This window comes from Papaver somniferum, chromosome 3 (genome assembly GCF_003573695.1).
Source record: "Papaver somniferum cultivar HN1 chromosome 3, ASM357369v1, whole genome shotgun sequence".
In the NCBI taxonomy this organism is placed as follows: domain Eukaryota; kingdom Viridiplantae; phylum Streptophyta; class Magnoliopsida; order Ranunculales; family Papaveraceae; genus Papaver; species Papaver somniferum.
Genome location: NC_039360.1, coordinates 131,268,852 through 131,290,815, shown reverse-complemented (window position 1 = coordinate 131,290,815; position 21,964 = coordinate 131,268,852). Strand labels below are relative to the sequence as shown.

The 21,964-nt window shown below is 36.8% G+C and overlaps 1 protein-coding gene and 1 long non-coding RNA gene across 2 annotated transcripts; one reads left to right on the top strand and one right to left on the bottom strand.

The window, feature by feature from the left end:
* The first annotated feature begins 10,075 nt into the window (after positions 1–10,075).
* On the top strand, positions 10,076–14,280 carry LOC113357388. The gene is made up of 4 exons (XR_003363606.1): positions 10,076–10,385; positions 11,173–11,237; positions 12,190–13,457; positions 13,919–14,280. It is a non-coding gene; the product is annotated as an uncharacterized LOC113357388 (long non-coding RNA).
* A 342-nt stretch (positions 14,281–14,622) lies between these two features.
* Positions 14,623–20,900, bottom strand: LOC113357387 (probable ATP-dependent DNA helicase CHR12). The gene is made up of 12 exons (XM_026600762.1): positions 20,479–20,900; positions 20,043–20,193; positions 19,844–19,908; positions 19,549–19,740; positions 19,145–19,294; positions 18,274–18,669; positions 17,897–18,156; positions 17,584–17,802; positions 17,167–17,374; positions 16,930–17,083; positions 15,665–16,267; positions 14,623–15,539 (listed from the first exon to the last, which is right to left on the bottom strand). Exons 1-12 carry the CDS (start codon positions 20,764–20,766, stop codon positions 14,851–14,853), a joined length of 3,375 nt encoding a protein of 1,124 aa, XP_026456547.1. The 5' UTR covers positions 20,767–20,900; the 3' UTR covers positions 14,623–14,850.
* Between the last annotated feature and the right edge of the window lie 1,064 nt (positions 20,901–21,964).

The window sequence follows — 21,964 nt, the reverse complement described above, 5'->3', positions numbered from 1 at the left end:
GTAGTACTCCGCCCTAAACCAAGAAAATGGTCGTTCCAGAGTAAATTCGGTCACAAGAGAGGATGGGTCGATCTGTAGAAGGGAAGCTGAGAAATGTGTGGAATCAATGGTAATCAAAGATTGTAGGTGTGTTGTGTATTCTGAATAAGATAAGTTCTGAATGATTGAATTTGCTCTGTTGAGAGTAATCGCTCAAATGTTGAGTTGTTAATCTCGTGTTGTCTGTTTAACGTGAGATTCTTGTGTATTCAACCATGATTTAGAGACTTATTTATATTGTTGTAATTTTAAACACCATGATCCCATGAAGTGTGACAGTTGATGGAATCAAAGAGTGGGGAAATGGAAATCGTGTTTAAAACTAGTTGCTCATCGTGCAGAGACTTGGTCGATTTTCCATCCACTACTTTGTTAACTCCTCAATTGATTGCACGACTTGTTCACATTCTCATCGTGTGTATGAACACATGTGCCGTATACCGCCAGACCAAAATCCTAGTTAATATCCCCTATGTGACACGACTGACGTCTCGTGGTTAATTAGTCTTGTTGACTTCATGACTTCATGAGACGATGAATCTATGTATTGCTGAGTTGAACATGATTTTGCAAAATGTTATGAAATTCATGAATTGAACATGTTTATTGAGACAGAGGTATAATGTATGAATAAACGTTCATAATTATCGTGAGCAACTATTTCTCATTCGATGAATTGTTGAATATTGATAGTTGAACCAATATTCCTTGGTTTGAGCAAGTATTGCTCATCTGAGCGAATGTTGCTCATCTGATGAATTATTGGTAGCATGACCAAAATAGAATATTAATTTAAATTACTGGTAATTGAACCGAGCAAAATTAATAAGAATACTGATCATGAGATCATCGTAAAGTCATTGGCGTTTGAATCTGGAATTATGATTCTTTGACTCAGAAACCCTAATTCGATCAATTGACGACCAATTGATGGTTTATTTGAAAATTAACCATGGAATGAAGGAGGGACCGACTACATGGGATCATGGATCGGCCATGCAGCGCCCATATGCTCGAGTGAGAAAATACCAAGGTCTCTTGGAGAGTTGGTGATTTGTTGATGAAATAATGATCAAATGCTGGTTTAATCATTTATTAGAAAAATGCTCGTCTGAGCCTTAGGTGATAAAACTTAATTAATTCTGAAGAGATGATGGGCTGGCCAAGAGGTCATGAAACCGGCCCTGGATGGTCACGGGATCGAATGACGATCATTTTATGGAATTCCAAAATTGTTCGGAAGAGTTTGAACCTAATATGAACAAATTAGGTCAAATGATGAAAATATGAGGGACCGGCCTCTTACAGGCCAAAGAGCTAACCCTGGTCGGTCAAGGTAATATACTCATGTCATCTAAGTGTTCGCGTCTCAATCCTGAGAATTTTGATATTTTCCAATGTGCGTTTGAGCAACCATTTGATAAAATATGACGAAATCAGGGTTTTGCTGAAACTGAGGAAACTTCATGAGATGAAGGAAAATAATTATAAAATAAGGAACCATGAAGCGTGGGACCTTCTGAGGCCAAGGCGTGGCCGGCCATCCAATGACCACGGTCCCATGGTGCTTTTCCTAATTTTATATTGTTTGAGTTTGTTGAAATTAAGGAGTTTCCTTGAAGTGGAGAAATTTCCATGGGATCGAGGAAATAAACAATATTAAGAATAATAAAATAAGGGCGTGTGGGATCGGCTTGGGCATGGTCGGCCGGTTAGGGCCCAGTCCCGTGCGTTTTCCCTAATTTTATGTATTATTTCCATGATTTGAAGGAATTTTCATAATTTGAGAGAAATACCATTAAATCAAGGAATTTCATGGGATCAAGGAAACTTAAAATAATAATAATAATAAAATAAAGGGGCGTGTGGGACCGGCTAGGGCCGGTCCCACGAGTTTCCTTTATATTATATTATTCATGGTTTGAAGGAAATACCATGATATTAAGGAGTTTTCATGAGATTAGGGAAATATTAATAAAATAATGAGGAACCATGAGGTGTGGGACCGGCCAGGATCAAGGCATGGCCGGTTGGACAATGAACACGGTCCCACGACATTTTTTCCAATTTTATATTATTTCCTTGGTGCGAAGGAAAAACTATGAAACTGAGGAGTTTCCTTAAAACGAAGGATATTTGTTCAAATGAAAGGATTTTCATAAGATCAAGGAAAATAACAAAAATATGATAAAATATAAAACTGGGCGTGGGACTGGCCTCGACGCAACCGGCCAGCCAGTGGGCCCAGTCCCCCAGCGCCTTGGTCAATATTTTATTATTTATTATTTTATTTCCTATTTTGCGTAGGTTTATCGTCTCGTCGTATTTTGAAATAATCGTTTGTGCATTCAGGTGCTCGTTAGTGCATTGAATACACTTGCACCATTTGAGTCGGGGCATACTCAAAGGTAACTCAGACGCCCGTATGTTGAATATTTATCACTAACCCATGGAATTCTGTTGAGAAGAACCATGAATTGAAGTAAAGAAATATTGCGAAAATATTTGAATATTTTCCAGAGATTCAGTGGATGAATCTACTAATTTGGGAATAATTAATTGATGGCTCTATACTAGTACGATCATCTAGGAACATTAATTATTCTGAGAGATATGAGCTTGTTGAAGCGTCATATCCTTTATCTAGTCAGGAAAACTGTTGTTGTACCCTGAAGACGTTATTGCTCTATACTAGCAGGCAAGTTGTTTAGGAGCCGTCCAATCTCGTGTTTCTATATAGAAGTAATTACTGAATTGCTTAGTATTCGTGATATATGTCATTGCCTCAGTTGAGAGACTACATATCTGCATATACTCTGAGAGACAGTATTCTCAGTCAGAGATTTGATGAGAGACATGAGCCTCAATACTCTCGTCTGATTTCTGGATCAGACGTTCGTATAATTATGGGTTTACGATTTTAGTCTTTGTCGAAAATCCACCATCTACAAAAGGACACTTGGGAAGCAGATACAAATTCCGTAAAAGGAATGAAAATCCATAGATGCACGTGTTTCCGCAAAATTGGCTGAACTCAATAATGTTAAATCGGGACATTATTGTCCTAAAAATAAACAAAAGAATTATCGTAACGATAGTTCAAATTTTGCTTATCAGTCTTCTACAAAGTTTTCTCAAAATCGCTCAAACTACAAAAGGAGAGATAACTTTGTAAAGACCAGATCTGATGTTCCAAATTGGAGAAAGGCTAACTCTCATCGTTTTCAATATTTCGGCTACCCTAATGTTTCCTCAAGAGATCCATCTTGAATTTCAGGAATAAATAATCGGAAGAACAAAGCTGCTCCTGCAAAACCCAATTCTAAATGGAGTCCAAAGTCTTCTCTAAAGACAACCAGGATGGTATCAAAAGATAGTCACAATGATGACACTCGAATGATAAGTTTCAATACTCATGACAATCAAAATATTGTGTTAAACGTTCTTGAACAAATGAATGTATCTCCGTGTTGTCATCGTTATATGAGATAGGTCTCATAATTGGTTACCTTTTTATGAGTTTGTGACTTTTGATTTAGCGGATTTGATATCTAACTTGTTGGGTTGCTTAATCAAATAATCATAAAAGGATGATGACAATTAATCCCATATGTGAGTCACGATTATACTATTATCAATTTATTTCTCATAAGTTGTGTATATAGTATACATATGAGTCTTTGGTATTAGCTTATTACTATGGGAACGTAATAGTTAAAACCATTTCAACCTTTCTCTGGTAAAGGTTATTTTTGTTGTTATCTTGTCTTTACGAAAGGATGAGAAAAAAAATGAGGAGAAGTGGATGCGAAAATTTGAGGTAACAATTTGTTAGTTAATCATTTTCCTGTTTAAGAAAAATCATGATTTTATTGCATAGATTTTGCTTAAAAAAATTTCGGTACAATTGATGTTTATTCCATGATGTGTGTGATTCAATTGGTTCCGGTTAAGAAAAACTATTGTTATCTTGCTTTATTGTGTGGTATCAATTGTTTAGGCTTACAAAATTTCGGTACAATTTATGTTGTGTGTTATTCAATTGGTTCCGGTTAAGAAAACATATTGTTATCTTGCTTTTGTATGGTATCAATTGTTTAGGCTTACAAAATTTCGGTGCAACTGCGGTGCTATTAATGTCCATGTTGTTTCAATTGCTTCCGGTTGAGGTAAATAATCATGCAAGTTGATTTATGTTGGTTTGTATGAATTATTTATGGCTTAACGAAATAAAAGGTGTACGTGATGAGTTGTTTAGTCCAATTCGATTCCGGATAAGAGAAACTAGGTTAATTCTAATATTAGTTATACTTATCGAAGTGAGGTTTCGGCTATTCAAGCCTAATCAAATGCCTTAACAAGAAATGCTAGTTAACTAACCTAGTACTTGTCTTGTTTAAAATTAAAAGGTCAAAGTTTTTGGAGAATTAGAACCTGATGAGAAAAATAGAGTTATCTTTATTTTGGTCTTACCGAATAAGCGATTATTTTTGTACAATCGGTTTAGCAAAGGAACTAAGATGCTTATTTGTTTTTTAGTTTTCTAAACTAAAGTGGAAATTTTTTTTCGGACAATTGTTTCCCTGGTAACATATCAAAATAAAACTACTTGTAGTTTCGGTTTTGATATTGGTTATCAGAACATGGTGTGTGGAACCCTCGTGCTCAAATCTACAGGTTGCAAGTCTATTCAGAGATTTGTAAGATTCTTTTCGTGTTTTCCTTTATTTTTTCGTCTCTTTGTCATTTTTGTGACAAAAAGGTGGAGAAATATATGGAGTAAACAAGTGATACTGGCATTGATTTTATATGAATTGGTATCGCTAAGCAAAAGAACATTGGTGCTTGAACGTTTATCTAAACGAAAGAGTGAAAGCACAGACCAAGGGGGAGTAACATATCATATTACGTGGTATAACAAAGACGCGTGGATTGAAAATCTTTCTATGTTACCTTTAGGGGGAGTAGTATAGCTTTGTTATTATAATACCAACAACGACATTTATGGTTTGAATATCTCCAGGTTACTGTGCTGTTGAAATGTGAATGTAACGTATGTAGAATGAGTTATTTTTGTAATTTGTTTCTCCATATGTAATAGAGTTTTGTCACTAAATTGACAAAGGGGGGGATTGTTAGAGCACTGCTCGGTTGAACCCACCAAGCGTTGGTATGTCAAGATTGGTTGTCATATTTAGTTCCAAAACTCGAGTCGCTATTATGTAAACTACAGTCAACTTCGATAGGTTAGACTAGAAATGATATAAGTATTGTGCTCCAGTTACTCACAAAGATCTGAAGATGGATTGAAGACAACAAAGACATTATCCTTCAGCTTGAGGTTAGTAATTATGACTTGACTTGTTCCATATCTATCTTATGTCTTTCAAATCGTGTATATTGAAAAACAAAACTGCGAAGCATGATTACACTCTAGATGGACATAGTATTAAGGAATACAAAACAAAGTTTATTGCTTAACCATTAAAATTTGTAGATAATACATCGACATAATCAGTTGGATTATGTATGAGTATAAGGTGAGGATTTCATCCTAGGAAACAATGTTTTACATGCGTTTTAAGGAAGTAAGTTCATAAACTTGTTTATGAATCGAAAAGGAAATCGCCATGCGTTATTGGAATTGTTTTTCATTGCATATCTTGTGAACATCCAATATGTATGATTTAGGATAACCTCTCAAGACTTGTTTGCGTTCTTGGTAAAACTATTCACAAAGGCCTGACTTATGTATTGGTGTGACTTTTATTAGTGAAACTGATCTTAATTAATCACCTGAGATGGTATGATCGAGTTTGTGATTTGTGTATGACCGACTCTAGGTAAAGGGGAACCGATCCTAGTAAGAGGTGCAACACATCACAAAGGGGAATCGATCTTTGTATGAGGTGCATCAAAGGGGAACTGATCCTATGAACATGTACAACACGTCTTTAGGCATAGGGGAACCGATCCTATGGACATGTGCAACACATACAAGTTATACACCATAAATATGTGTGGAACCGATCCTATGGACATGTGCAACAAGGGGGAACCGATCCTTTGAACATGTGCAGTCGGCCACAAAAAGTCTCAATCAAATCCGAGCACGTTTTGTGTTTTTAACACAAAAAATTATCCAAAAATATCTTTTCGAATTTTCTAATATTCTAGAAATATTAGAGATACTGAAAATATATTTGGTTAATGTGTAAGGATGTCGACACACTTTGAACATGTGCATTAATGCGTATCTTTTATTGTTCAAAGATATTCCTTAACAACTAAAAGGAAGAAAATCCCAGGATCGAAATTAAATAAGTTAAGAATCTTTTCATTAAGGTTTTTAATTATATATGGAAAATAAGAGTTAGTAATGTGCATTTACTAGTTAAAGGTTTTCCAAGGAGATTTTCGGTCAATATTTTGGACAGAGCATTCTCAGGAATTATGGAAACCGAATTTGGAATATATAAAATATCATTGAGAATATTTTCGGTTTTGGAAATTCCTTGACGTCCAAACTTCCTTTCTATAAATACTTGAAGTTTGCATTTCGGGCAAACTAATCCTTTATGACAGTAAACTTCCTCTGCTGTACTGTTACTGGTAAGCCGCCTATTCGGAGAGGAGAGTAACCTAATTACGCGAAATCTCTTACGGTCGCTCAATTTAAAGTCTTCTTTGGGATTGAGAATATCTAGCGTGTACCGTTGGTGGGAAACTAGATAATTGCAGTTTATCTTTTGTTTTCGATTGATTTGATTGACTAACGGTTGTTGAATCTTTGATTGCACCTAGTTTGTTTATTCTTGAGAACCTTCTCTTCTGATATAAGGCTCACTCAAACTAGATCAAGGATTTAAAGTTTCTACGGATCTAAGTTTTTCTAGATCCGTAAGATAGATTCACTGATTTTCCATTGTTAACAGACTCCGTTCTGTGCGACAAATCAATAATGATTCAAGTTTGTTTTTGCAGATTGTTACTTTGAGTATTAAATCGAAGATTGAAGATTCTGAAGATTTGAAGAAGAAGTTGTTGTGAATCATTAAGAAGATATACTAGATCTACTCCTAAAGAGAACGTCTGTTCTGCTAGGATATTGGGTATCAAATATCTATTGAGAACTTTGGTTCTGCCAGATATTATCAAATCAAGAATACTGTTGAAGCTGAGTAACTAGGATTTTAGTTTACTTAGTAGTGTTTACACGAAGTTGCAGGTTTACTTTTTGTAGCGTCTTAATTCATTGAGTATTCAAATCTGGACTAGGTCCCGGGTTTTTTTTACAAGATTATAGTTTTCCTCGTTAACAAAATTCTGGTGTGTGCTTTACTTTGTTTCAGCATTATAATTGTTTTTATATTATAATTAAAATAATTACACTTGTACGTTAACTACGCACTTGATATTTATCTTATAAGGTTTCGATTATCAAGTGAACACTTTGTCGTAGTATTGTCTCGATTCATATCGAACAAAGTGTATTGGATTTCTCCACTTGTCTGATATAATTATTTGCGTGTTAGGCCAGTTCGGACTAACCCTATTTCAAGTGGACACTGTGTTGAAATATTTCTTGAGTGATTGTTGCTCCAAGAGGTTTATACACGGTAGATATTGAATAGGTAGTGATCAAATAAAAAGATTGTGGTGTATTTGGGTATACCCTCGTCTTTTCAAAACTGTTATGCATCTTTTTATAGATTGTGAAGTAGTTAAACGCATATGGTTTGGTATCTCTTTACAACACTTGATCAACTTGGATCTAGATTGGATTGATGATTACTTTCTGTTTTGGCATTATTCTGCATTAGGTGCATCCCCTTTTTCTGTTACTTGGCCTAGCATTAGTGGTATAGTCTTTTGGTGTGTTTGGAAAATCAGATGTGATGTGATTTTCAAGAACGCCTCTTTAGATCTGAATAAGATTATTCTGGACATAAAGAGAATGATTAATACATACATTTCTCCTAAGTCTCCTTCTTTTGCTCCTCCTACCGTGGTTAACAAGATCCCTAGTACTGATGTAGATTATTTTATGTTTATTGCAGGCTCTTTTAAAAATTATAATATGGGTTTGGGTGTTATATGGTGCGACACTGCAGGAAATGTAAGAAGATGTCGTTCGGACTATGGTTTGATGTCAGATGCAGTAGGTGCTGAAGTTCCTGCTCTAATTTTGGCCATCAGTTGGGAAGAGGAGATGCATCTTACCAGAGTCGTCTTTGTCAGTGACTGTTTTCATCTTGTGCAGTTCAGTAATGATGCCAACACAAATATTGCTTGGAGAAACAGTCACCTTGTTGGGCATTGTCGGAGTTTAATTTCTAGTTCAGTGTCGTTTAAGATTATGTATGTAAAGCGTGTGAACAATCAGCTAGCAGACCGGCTTCCACTTCGGTGTAGGAAACTTGGTCTTAAGGGTCTTTGGGTCTCTTTTCTTTCTTTTTTGAACTCTCTTATTAGGAAGAAGAACCTAAAAGAGATCTATAACTCTCTGCTTGCTTAATAAATTGATGTGTTTTTTAGCAAAAAAAAAAAATCAATTTCTTTTCAAACTCATGTGATATAAGGCCGGTTTTTATGGGAGCTTCCAAAAATGTGAATTTGCCATGCCAGATGGACTGGCAAATGATGGGTACCACGCAAAAATGTTATAAGCGACTCAATGTAGATCGCTCGGTGGAGTGTTCACCGTTCAGTTGTACTTCCCACAACACTTTATTAATATAATATTAAATTAAATATTTTTTAGGTTTTGGTGGGATTTGTTTTAACTGTCTGATTACGTGTAGCAATTTGGACCCTAGTTAGCAATTCGGGATTCGGCAAACGTACGGAACGGCAAACGTACGAGTATTATACGGTTTTGTAAAATCCAAATTTGGTTCAAAATTCGGTCAACGGGACGTGATTCGTCATTAATTCGGAACGGCATACGTACGTGTATAATTCGATTTGTAAATGTGAGTTCGGCTCTGAAAATTCGGTACCTATATATGACAAATAATTTGTATTTATAAGGTCATAGACCAATTTTTATGCATGTGTGAGTTATTTAAGGAAAAAATAAACTCAATATGATGATATTAATAATATATATAACATTGGTTATCCAAGAGGACGTCGTATGGTGGTTTAGATGCTTGGTTAGTGAGTTTGAGATCTCTCTCACCTTCACCTTCAAATTTGTTCAGTCGTTTTTGTTTCATAAAAATTACAACACGTCTAATATTCGGTCGTGTATGCTCGGGAGGCAGTAAAGCCCAAAAAATGGAGTCTTTGAAAAGTAAAAGCTAAAGAATTTATGGCGAATTAAGCGGACGCATCATTCGGGATACGTAAAATTCGTGAACGATTCGCGAATAATCCGGGAATGCCACATAATACGCGACTTGGGTTCGGAGTTGCAAACGTACGCGAATAAGACGGTAAAATTCGTGATACGGAAAAATTCGCGAATGATTCGCGAATCATTCGCGAACTTACTAACTAGGATTTGGACCACATTTTGCCCCCCACCTCATCAAATCCTCCAATAAAATAATTCATATAATAACTGAGCAGGTACAAGGGTCCGCTTTTAGTAATAAAATAACGAAACTTATTATTCAACGATGGATACTCGATCGTCAACGGTGCATACTAGCTCTCCCGGTTTAAACCACATCACCGTCGAGACTCGACCGCTAGGTGGAATTTTTGCCCACTTAACCAGGCCAGTTTGCTACTTTTCCAGCTTCATAGTGGATGCATAAATGTCAAACTCTTTGATTTGCCACACCCATAGGAAGGGGCCTAAGATTAGATTGTACGGAAATTCGGACCGATTAGTTCCAAGTTCCAACACGAGTCAGATCCCTATTTAATTACTTCACCATGGTCTGGTTAAGTTAACCATTTAAGGGAGTAGAACGTCATTTCAAACCGATTCTACACAACCCATTTGATTCCGTCCGTCAACTTACCTTGACTGAAACCTTATCCTTCTGTAAGGGAATGTAGAAAAACTCACCCCCGGCCGCTCTCTCGAACTCCAGAAACCATTGCTGCTTCAAAAAAAAAAAAAAAAAAAACCCTCGAACTCAGCTCTCTCATAAGATGATCGAAACTCTCGACACCCTGAGATTTCAGATTGATGCTCTCTAACTCATACTGTTTAATTGAGATTCTAAGTAGCTGAAAAACCTAATCAAAACCCCTAAATCAGAAACCCTAGAAATCAACTTTAAAACCTCCATTCAAAACCCATTTGTTTTTAAGATATGTATCCTAATCAAAACCCCTAAATCAGAAAGTTCGATCTATCAGCTACTAACCTTAATTTTCAGAAGAAGGTATAAACCCTAATTTCATTTGATTTTGGTTGATTGAAACGTTGTTTGATCATTTCTAGATGTTGTTCACTTTATGTCCTTGCTTTCTCATTATTTCAATTTGATTACTTTAGCTTGTTAATTTAATTCAGGTTTTATTTAAGAGCGTTTCAAATTTGTTTGTTTTGGTGTTGTGGTTTGTGGGTTTCAATTTTGTATCTAGGAGACTGGAACTGAAGAACGGTTTCGCTACTTATCATCTTAATGAGTCAGTCCATCCTCAGTGAAAAGGGCTTGTGTTTAACTACATAACTTGTGTCAAAAACGGTTAGAACTTTGTTTCTATGGTGCGTACTAGCTAGCCCATGAGTTCAAGATAAAGCAAGTCCAAGCTACCACCATACGTTTTCATCTTTCTTTGTTATTAATTAATTATGATTGCACCTCGAGGTATCTCTTGGACATTTCGAGGTATAATTAATTATAATTAATTTCGAGGTATCTCTTGGACATTTTGTTATTAATTAATTAATTGAGTTTGGCGCCTAGACTTGTCCACCTCGAGGTATCTCTTGGACATTTCGAGATCTGGAGTGTTCCAAAGATCTATTGTATCATATCTGAACCTATATAGGTGTGCACTTATCTTGTTTGTATCTGGAATTTGATAGTACAGAGTGGTCTCCACGTATTTGTGCTAAGCATGAAGCGAGTATCTCCACCTTGAGTACATAGTTGTTTGCACATGAATCTCCAACTTGATAGTACAAGGGTTTGATTTTATTTATGTCTTCTTGTTGTTTTGTAGGTCGAGTCCTCAGCTAGAGCAAGCTACTTACAAGACTCAGACTACGTGTTTACCTTTCTGAACAGGTATACACTCGTTGTTGTTGTTGTGGAACTCTCCTGAATCTGTTTACTTTCTTGTGCATTTCGTGTTTTGTTTTTGCTTGGAAGTTCGAATGTGATGAAATATGAGGGTTAGTTTTTGTCTTTCAGTTAGGTTGCCTGCATCATTATCTTGTAGTATAAGCTAGTTTGCATCATATTGTGGATCTATAGTTTGCTGTTCCAATTAGACCGTTTTAGTAGTTGAATGCAATTTAGCATAACTTAGTTATTGTTACTAGCACTGCCGCTCCGTTTTAAAACCTGCAATGCCACTATTTGTCGCACTTTGCAATGAATCATATGCCATTAGTTGTGGTGGCATATGACCCAATTAGTGAATCATATCCAATTGGTGTGGCATGTTTTTGGTCAAGAATTGGAGGAATGGTATTATCGTTGCTGTCTGTATTCTCTTAAGTAACCACTGTAACCGTTCTGATTCTATGTCTGCCTACTGGACTCGTTGCTGTACATAGCATTATACAACCCCTGTAACACATGATATCTGTGTGCATGTTCCCATGATACTTGAGTAACATCTTTTTTAGTTGAAATTGTTGTTTCACTGTTGAAGATAGGTGAAGTCCTTTGTATAGAGATGGGGTGGCTAAGTGTATTGTTTAATGACTCAACGCTGAGACAGTAAAACATATACTTAAGTGGTTCAAACGTTCGAAATTCTATATTTTACTAATTTCATATTTTTCAAATGGTTTTACATATAGTTGTTGTTTGAACCGCCATTTGTTTCAGATAAGTTTTTGTTTTGATATGAAATTATACATTATCAAGTTCTGCAATGGATGGTGCGTATCGAAGTTGTAGTATTACAAATTTTTGGATTGCAAGGGAAAATTGATTCAAATAATCATCTTGACTTAAGTGCAAGATAACAATGGAATATTGTGCGATTGCACTAACACCTCTCTTTTAGTCTGGAGCTGGCAGATGAACAGTGTCATGTCTGACTTTTCCAGCCAAAGAATCAGTTCAAGCTAATTAACTTTCCAAGGACATGTTAAATGTCATGATGAGGTATGCGATAATCAAATGAGTTTCCTTTTTCTTCTGAAAGTTGTGATCTGTTTAATTGTGTGTTTTAGGCATCTTTTCCAAAGAATTATTTCTCGATCCATCGACCAACTGAAACCAAAGTCAGTGATAAGGATACAAACTCGAGTGAATCCGCCAACTAGAGGGACAAGTAATCAAATTGGGCCAGGTAAAGAGTTGACAACAGCTTTTGGAGATTGGAGAAGATTGCTGACGATAAATTTGGACCATGTACCTGTTGTACTGCATAATGGGAGAAGAGAACCCAAAGTCTATGCCCATGAAGGGGGCTTGATTAAAAGACAACAACCTCCACTGATTGAAGGAGCTGTTGAGGAGGAGATTCCTGTAGAGGACTATTACTATGTGGATGGGTTCTTGGATCTTAGTTTGTGGCGTGTGGTATGTGAGCGGAAGATTCTATTGGCCGATGCAAAGTTAGTAAGAAATGATGCATGAATATATCCTAATGTTTTGAGGATTGAGACTGACGCATCATTGAGGTACATTGAACGCTTGAACGCTTCGAGAAAAGGCTGGTTGTTCATGGGGTTCTAGTGAGAGTTTGGTGGCAGGATGAAGATGTGGAAGAAGTTCTGCAAGCAAAGTATATAATTAAAACATTGAAAATATCTGATTCTGTGCTCTTCCATGAATTATGTTCAGTACTTCGTGGCCTACAATTAGCAGACCAAGAAAAAAATGATGATTCTTACCATGGTCTTAAGATATTCACCGATTCTTTGTTTGCAGTAGAGATAATTCGAATTGCAAGTAAGGGCGAAAATTTAACAGTCAAAGATCGTTTTAGAGTGATATCTCTAATAAACAAAGGAGAAGGGTCAGTTGATATATCAGAGGTGATGGACGTGGCTAATCAGATAGTAAAGATACTGCGAGATAAATGGAACTTTCAGGACACTTCCTTTGATGATGACATACATCACAAATTTCGTGAAGCACTGTACTTAGTTGATTACTGTACCAGGCAAATTAATGGTGAGCCTGATAATATTTAAGATGTTCCTCATTCGTCCACATTTCGTTATCTACGTGATAGAGATCAACACGAGGAGAATATACGATTTCCAAAAGACAAGGTTGATGATTGGCGGTCAAGTGGAAATCACAAGCACAGTGATTGATAAGGTATGCTAACTTGGGGCTATTTCGATGTTGTTCTTACAGTGTGACTTTTTCTAAATTGAGCCTATTTGTTTCGTTTATTCTTTTAGGAACATTTGATAGTAAATTAATTCTGTGTCTTAGCTTCTTTTAGTTGTTGGGTTATGTTACCCCTTCAGCTATCATCAGGAAGTATGGTCTCATGTGTTACAGACAGTGCTTCCGCAGTAACACCAAGGAAATTGGTTCGATCAAAAAGAATATTAATTTGCTACCCTTATGTACTGGTTTCAAATGTTCTAATATTCTCATTAATCTTCCCTTCGTAAGAAATAGTGACCGTAGTCTGACACATATTTTAGGGAAGAATTAATGAAAACCAAGTTCACATACTGTGCGCCTGTTGTCGGTAGTTGCAATCAAACAAATATTCATGGATTATGTTTTTTTTTTATACTTGTTTGTCTTTGATTTGCACTTTGCAGTACCGTTAAGAGGATGCAAGGTTGGTTGGGAGGGAGATGTTTCCAACGAAGATATGATTCTGTAGAGATGATTTTATAGCCTCTGTTTGGATGATTCTGTAGACTTCATTTGGATTCTGAACCCCCAAAAAATTCTAATGTTTTACTTTTGAGCAGGTTACAACTTAAAATGTGACTTCAGAAAATTTGCATATATGCCCTGTTCAAGTCTTTTATTCTTCCTTTCTTTTGTTTTTTCATATAATTTTATATTATGTAGTTGTCTGTTTTCTATCGGTCAGTAGGCATTACAACGGTTGAATGTCATGTGATTCAGAATCCTCTTATTTTATTTTAGGAGATGCGATTTCAAGTTTTCTTGTTGCAACGTGTTTTGAATTGCGGAAGTATTATGGAAAGGCCATGTGCAACCAATTACTCTGTTCTTAATTACTAATGAGAATGGGAAGGTCTTACATGCTTCTCGATTAGCTTAAGGTAATTATTGATGTTATGGAAATGAAATTTGTTAATGATTAGGGTCAGACTCCTTTTTTTCGGTGGTGCCTGCATTTTAGATCCCCGTCTGACCCTTTCGGAAACCATATCATCTGATCAACCACATATACAAGGTGCTTCACGGATTCCACACGACTCAAACTCAGACGAGGATTCCACACGTATAATCTAGTAGCAGTAGTAGATTATACGTATTTTTTCATCTAAAAAAAAAAGATAACATCTTATATGTAAAACAAATCCAGCTGATCCAAATGACGAATACATTTGAGATGTTTGTGTAGCGATTGTGAATTAAGCATCGATCGCCCAGAGCAAACAAATTGTTTTTGTATCTAAACTTACATTACAGATTTGAAGATGAACATCAGAAATGTACACCCGAATATACAATTCATCTGTTGTCGGTTACATTTTCAATGGTTCAATCAAATTCATCTACTTCCTCGACCATTAGGCGTCTGCTGCCCTCGCACATCAGATATTATTGCAGTTGATCTCTTTCTCTTGTGGGTCTTCCATGTGAACCCATCACCTCTCAAGGCACTACCACTTTCAGATACAGGACTACTGAACCTCAATGGAACAGATTTCAGTCGTTTAGGGGTTTGTTCTATGTAAACCTCCGATGCTTCCTCACTGACCATTGATTCATCATCGTTTCTTGATTCTGGTAGTATTTGATATTCCTTAGCATTTTCACTGGTGTATTCACTTGCCTCGGGAGCAAGAGTTTCTCTCTTTTTGCTTCTTGCTGTAAGTCTTGTCAAGTCTTCTCCATTTTCTACAGCTTTCATCCATTGTACATCACTCAACGTGTCAGCATAAACAACTTCTCTTCTTTGTCTTTTGCCGGTAAAGAAGCCACTATCTGGTTCAGGCTTTTTTGCCTTTTCTGCCCTTGCAGCAGCGTATACCCACTCAGGGACTTCATGGTCCTCCATTAACCTTGATCTGTAACTCTCTCTCTGTCTTCTCTCTTCATCCATCAACTCGAACATCCTGTATTCGTCATCTGACCGTGCTGCAAGGCGATTGATTTCTCTCTCACTAGGTACATCCGTTCCCAATGAGTTTGTACCTCTACGCATAATCTCCTTCAACATCTCTTTTCTGTCCTCAGCTGCTCAATAGAGAAGATGGACATGAGATTGATGTCAACTTATGAAACCAAAACAAGTAACGACTAGAAATAAAAAGGGAAGCACAAAGCTACACATAAAGAAAGGATCAAGGATGATGATAAACCTGTGGAAGTAGTGTTGAACAATCCAGCCTGGATAACCTTAGCATCAATACCCATTTTCTGTTTCGCTCGTTCCAAGATAACCTCCTCAACTGATCCAACACTAACCAAAACAAAAACTCTAACTTCCTTCTTTTGGCCAATACGATGTGCTCGATCTTCTGCCTGTTGATCCATCTGAGGATTCCAATCACTATCAAATATTATGACAGTATCTGCAGTTTGTAAATTAAGACCTAGACCTCCCGCACGGGTACTCAGAAGAAACATGAAAATAGGGGAGTCTGGTGCATTGAACTGCTTCAGTAAAGTCCCTCTATCTTCTGTCTTGGTCGATCCGTCCAGCCTGAGATACTTATAATGGTGAAGTTGCAGGTAAATTTCGAGAATGTCGATAAGACGGGTCATCTGGGAAAAAAGTAAAACTCGGTGTCCTGCTTTTTCAAGTTTTGGAAGTAAGCGATCAAGCAGTTCAAATTTTCCTGAAGCCCTGACAATCTCCTCCTGTTGCCAAATATTGTAATCCCCCACGAACAAGTATGGATGGTTACAACACTTCCTGAGTTGCATTGACAAATTCTGTAGACTTTTTGACGTGCCAGATTCTGTTATAAAGACATATAATAGAAAATATCACAATATCTTCTTTATTATGTATTGTATAAATAGTGCAGAATATCAAGTATTTACCAAAAGAAGAAATTTTAGAGGAAATGCACAAAAACTGAGGATAGAAAAGAAAGTATGTACTAATGAAAAGGCCAATAAGGATGATGAACACACTCATAGATTCTCATGTCAACAAATATCAACTAATGGCAGCAGGCTTGGCAAAGATCAGATGATTATGTCAAACTTGGTTCACTTGCAAGCGCAAAATTCAGAACCCAAAGCCATGATCATGTAATAATATCATTAATTCGGGATTATAAGAGCAAGGGGAAGAAAATGACATTGGAGAATATATATATTTAATGAAGCAAATAGTATCTTATGCAACTAAACAGGCAAATAAAAGATATTTATGAGATAGGACAAGGTTATTCAGATGCTGTCTAAGAATATGAAGATGAAGCACATGAGTACATTATACAAGCCACCATCTTCATATCCTTCGAGTTTACAACTGGGCCTCATACAACCACTTTTGTAACATGTCAAGAAAGTACAAAAGATGAGAGTACATGAGCAAATTGGCGCATATTATTTATGTCTAACCTGGTCTACATCATGAAAACAATTTTTTTTTTCTTAATTGAATACTTACCATTATCCTGGCCAACTCTCCCCAACTCGGTGACTTGCTGGTAATAAACTTTCTGCCAAGCTGACAGATCGCATTTCAATATGACCTGAGTTTTCTTAGGGAGGAACTTCTCCACCTCGGCTTTCTTCCTTCTCAGTATGAAGGGTCTTATAACCTGACAAGCCAAAGAAACATTAAACACGCGAGTTAAGGAGCAGGATCTTAAAGCATGGTTCAAATTAGAGTTTTAACACCCACCTGATGCAAACGGCGGATAATCAGTAGCTGTTCTTCATCTGTTAAAGATACATCACATCTGTCTGCAAAAGGTGCATTAAACCATTCCTCAAAGTTCTGCACTGAATTGAAAATGGTAGGGAGGAGAAAATTTAGCAGGGCCCATAACTCTTGCAGATGATTCTGTATTGGAGTACCAGTTAACAGAAGTCTACGTCTAATGTGATATCTGCATACAATTAGAACCAATTAGAAATACACACCCTTTTTTCTGTATTGTTTAGCATAAGGAAGTACAAGAAGTGACAGAATGGAAAACATATGCAGCAATTAATGGCCATCTAAGAGGCGTTGTCTAAACATGCGTCAAGTTGTCAATTACGCCAGGAAAGAAAAGAGAATAAATTGGAAACTACTCAAACCATGTAAATACCGTACCCTTTTACAAGCGTACGTGCAAGTGCACACTCATGATTCTTTAACCGATGCCCCTCATCAACAATCATGTAATACCAGTGAATTTTCTTCAGATATGCTTTGTCTCGCATTATCAAATCATAATGAGTAATCATCACGCCGAACTTCTCCTCTCCTGAATATTTCTCCCTCATTGCCTTCCTTTGATCCATTTTCCCATCATATAAAATGGCCACAATTCTAATTAAGAAAAATTTTTTATAAAAGTGAATGAAAAGCGAAGGAATGTCAAAAAGCAAACAAAATGGACAACTATTAGCAAAGATGACATTACTTAGGAGCCCAAGTTTTGAATTCGTTAACCCAATTTGGAAGTACAGCTTTTGGAGCTATAATCAAATGCGGGCCTGTAACATTCTTCTTCTCCGCAAGATATGCAATTAATGCTATGGTTTGAATTGTCTTCCCTAGGCCCATCTCATCCGCCAAAATGCCATTTAAATTGTTATTGAACAAAGAAACCATCCATTGAAGCCCTTCCACCTGGTAAGGTCTTAGTTCTCCACCTTCAAGCGTGGTTGGTTGCTCCGTTATCTACAGGTTTTTTCAACAAAATTGTTTAAATCATCTGCAGGTGGCATAACAAAAGAAAATAACACGACAATGCACGAAATGGCAGCTTAGAAGACTAAAGAAGATTGAGGTCCCTACCGACTCCTGAATTTTATGAATAACAGAATTATATTGACGCTGGCCTGCAAGTAGATCATTTGACTTCTCATTGGGATCAGAATCATCCAGCAAATCTTCATCTTCGTCTTCCTCTGGAACCAAATCCGCTGGGCTGTCACTCTTAGAGGCAGACATCATCTTATTATTAGCACCTTTCAAAGCCTCGATACCATCTTGCTCTGCATCTTTCTGTTTTTGAACAGCAGCTCCTAACTTCACAAGAAGATCATTAGTTTTCCCAAGAAGCATTGTTAACCGTTCATTCTTGCTCTCCTCTACCATTTTCATGTAAAGTTCTTGATCATCATTTTTCAGTGCCTGAAATCTTGATTTTTCTTGCCTTGTAGCACGTTGCCTTTGCTTTCCATGCCATTGCTGTTAGGACATCAGAGGTTCCATTAACATTGATTATACTCAACACACTCCCAATATGTTCTTCAATATAAGATGTGAAGCAGATCTTGGCATCTAAAAGCAAAGTCATAATAATTGTCTTCAACCTATAGTAAACTAAAAAGAAAGTTCTATTAATTCTGCTCTAATATTGTTCAGAAATGCCTCAAAACTTTGAAAATTATTTTGCTCAAGGGTTTAGTTCATAGACATTATATATTTGCAGAAAAAGTGAGCATTTTTGCAAAGAAAAAAGCTATGCATTAGTTAGATCGTAGTTCCCTGCAATACACTAGAAGTACAGAGTCAAGTGTTTCTGCTGCAGGATTAATCAAATACTGCCAAATTAGAGGTAACCATATAGAAGACACATAAAAGGCTTAAACCAATTTGACCCGGATCAAATTCATCAATTGGAAATACGAAACATGATATGAAGCAAGAAAAAAAGACATGCCTGGACAGAATCGTTTCTTTGTTTCCGGCGTTTTAGAACAGCTTGCACTTGCAGTTGAAATTCACGTGATGCATTAAGAACTTCTGCAAAAAATTTCCTTTTCCTGATTTCTATTCGACTCTTTTCTTCCTCCTCTATCCTCGACACCCTCTGCATTTTCAGATACACAACGTCAGCAGTGTGGTGATTCATGATAAAATCAAATAGGAAATGGTAACATAACATGTGAGTTTATTTGGCATCTCTGATCGCATTAAGATCCAAAATATGTGTGTTTCAGATCTAATTTCTGGATTTTATGATGGCCGCAACGTATAAGCTACTAGGGAAAGGATTGTTTTTTCTCTTTAACAAATAAACTGGATGGGTTAGAATGAAACAAGTAATTCAAATATTGTGCTAACCTCGGCATCTCGCTTCTTGCGTTGTCCATCATCTGCTTCCGTGGCAAATGCATCTCCAATACCATACATAGCAGGACCAGGCAACCGCATTAACCCCCAGTCAAACAATTGTTTGTCAGGATAAGCACATCTCTCACGCACCCAATACTCTGAGCTTACATCAGACCGAACTTTACTTTGTAAATCCCCTAGCTGGAGAAAAGATATCCTTCCCGGGAAGGAAAAAACTCATGTTATCAAGTAAGCAAAAAATGTTCCTTCATTATGTACAACAGCACTTTCAGGCATAAGTTACCTTCAGCCCATAGAGCTCAAGTAGGCACTTCATCTGCAGATCCTCCCCTCTACTTGAAGGTAACTCTGGTTCAATATTACATGCCGGTCAGTATGATGGTAACCCAAATGTCAACGTCTTAATAAGCTCCACAAAAATCAGGTATCAAAAAATTGATGATGATCCCTGCAACCTATGTGAGCAAAACTACAAGTGATACCTTCAAGCTCAGACAAACGATGCTGAATGTTGCTTTTCATACGGGCATCTGCAGACTTTCTTAATCCCAAGCCAGACATGCAATTTGGCCTTTGCTTAACAAGTGCATCCTCAAATTCTGCCATCAAATCTCCTCCATTCAAGATCCCATTCTGCGATAAGGGGTTCACAGAGAAATCAAAAAATGTAAAAGCTAAAACAAAATTATAAAATCAGCAAAGTTCACATCAACCCCTTTATCACATAGCCCATGGACTAGAATCAGCAAGGGGAGGTTGACCGAAGTCAACAACAACCCTAATCCCTAAAACCCAATTACCAATTTCTTCAAATGCACCAAAGACAGAAAAAGAAGTGAAATTTCAAGGAAACAATCACACCCCACACCACAAAGATTGTATCTAAACACAAAATGAAGACAAATCTGCGACCTTTACCTCCTCAGAAGATCGCTTGCCAACATCTTTCTTCATCTGAAGACCATCACCGACATTCAGTTGTACCAGATTATCACCAGAAACCCTAGTATCAGCAATGGTATCTCTGTGAACAACATCTGCATCTGCATCATCATTTGGAGAGTAGATAGAATTGACAGTATCAAATATATCCTGAGGAAGAGGGAGATTTCTTGAGACAAGATTAAGAGCACAGATCAATGTCTTGGTCTGCTGTATACATCGAGTATCCTCATCCTGTTGATGAGATGGAGGAGGAAGAACCATGGTTAGTAGACTTATACGGCTGGCTCTCTTATTATATGAAAGGATTCCCCGCGGGAAATATAAGTAAAGCCCAACGGTATTTCTCTCGTCTTCTTAGATTTCTAGGGTTTGTTTTCTCTCCTCTCTCTCTCTCTTTCCTTGTTTTCCTTAACGGAACCGAAAATAAACCCCAAACCAAACCTTATAGGATGGGAATGGGACGGCACGGGACTTGCAATGGTTGATTACTCAAATTACCCTTTTCTTTATAAAGTTTGACCTCTACGTGACCAAGAATTGCTCGATGACAAAATAATACTTGGCAGATTTTTTTTTGTTTTTTTTGGAAACAGGGGTTTTGAAGCGCCCCAAATTTTATTTATAACTACCTCATTCAAATTAAGGTTTGAAGGATTATATTGATCAATTACAGTCCGTTGAAGGATTGTATATCCCAATAATGGTTCCAAATCATTTTGTTTTTGTTGAAGCACCAACACCACATTCTCTATTTTCCTTATTTAATATTGCCTAGCTAGTTAGTTAACTTCCTTAGTTAGTTCGTTTCTTTAAATTCAACTGGTTTGTTTAAGAAGTCAGGCAGTTGCCTTATTTACGAAACACTTGAACAAGAAGTTAACTCAGCTATAAACACTTAGCTCAGTTCTTCCTGTTGATTACAATCAATCAAAACAAACAACTTTTTAATTATTTTTATTGTTTTTCTTCTTGTGTTTATAATCTGGTGGCTGGTCTCCAACTCAACGGATTAAGGTTTGGTATTCTTTAACTTATTTGGTCTAGAACCCTAATATCTGGTATCTCAGAGCAGGTTCGATTTTCACCCAATTTTTTTTTCTTTTTTCTAATGACGATTTATGAGGAGGTTCAAAGTCTAAAGACAAGTTAGGAAGCTCTCACCAAATCCGTTAACGATTTCATGCATGTTGTGGCAGAAAGTCATGATGATTTGGAAGGATCTTTCGAAACTTTGTTTACTAGATTACAAAATTCAAACACCAAGAATATGGCTGCACTTATGGACGATAATCAGAAAGCAATGGCTACTATGATGCATGCCAATAAGCAAGACATAGCTTCCCTTGGTGATACCAGGGGCGGAACTACAGCTAGGCTTGACCTGGCTTGAGCCATCCCCAATATCCCAAATAACCATTTTTTTCATTACCTATTTCCCTTGAGGTGTTAAATTAGGTTT

Coding starts and splice junctions, on each gene's coding strand:
- LOC113357387 (XM_026600762.1), bottom strand. CDS start 20,766: ATGGTTCTTCCTCCTCCATCTCATCAACAGGATGAGGATACTCGATGT. Junction 19,741..19,843: donor TTGAGCTCTATGGGCTGAAG/GTAACTTATGCC, acceptor TCTTTTCTCCAG/CTAGGGGATTTACAAAGTAA. Junction 15,540..15,664: donor GTTCAACACTACTTCCACAG/GTTTATCATCAT, acceptor TCTATTGAGCAG/CTGAGGACAGAAAAGAGATG.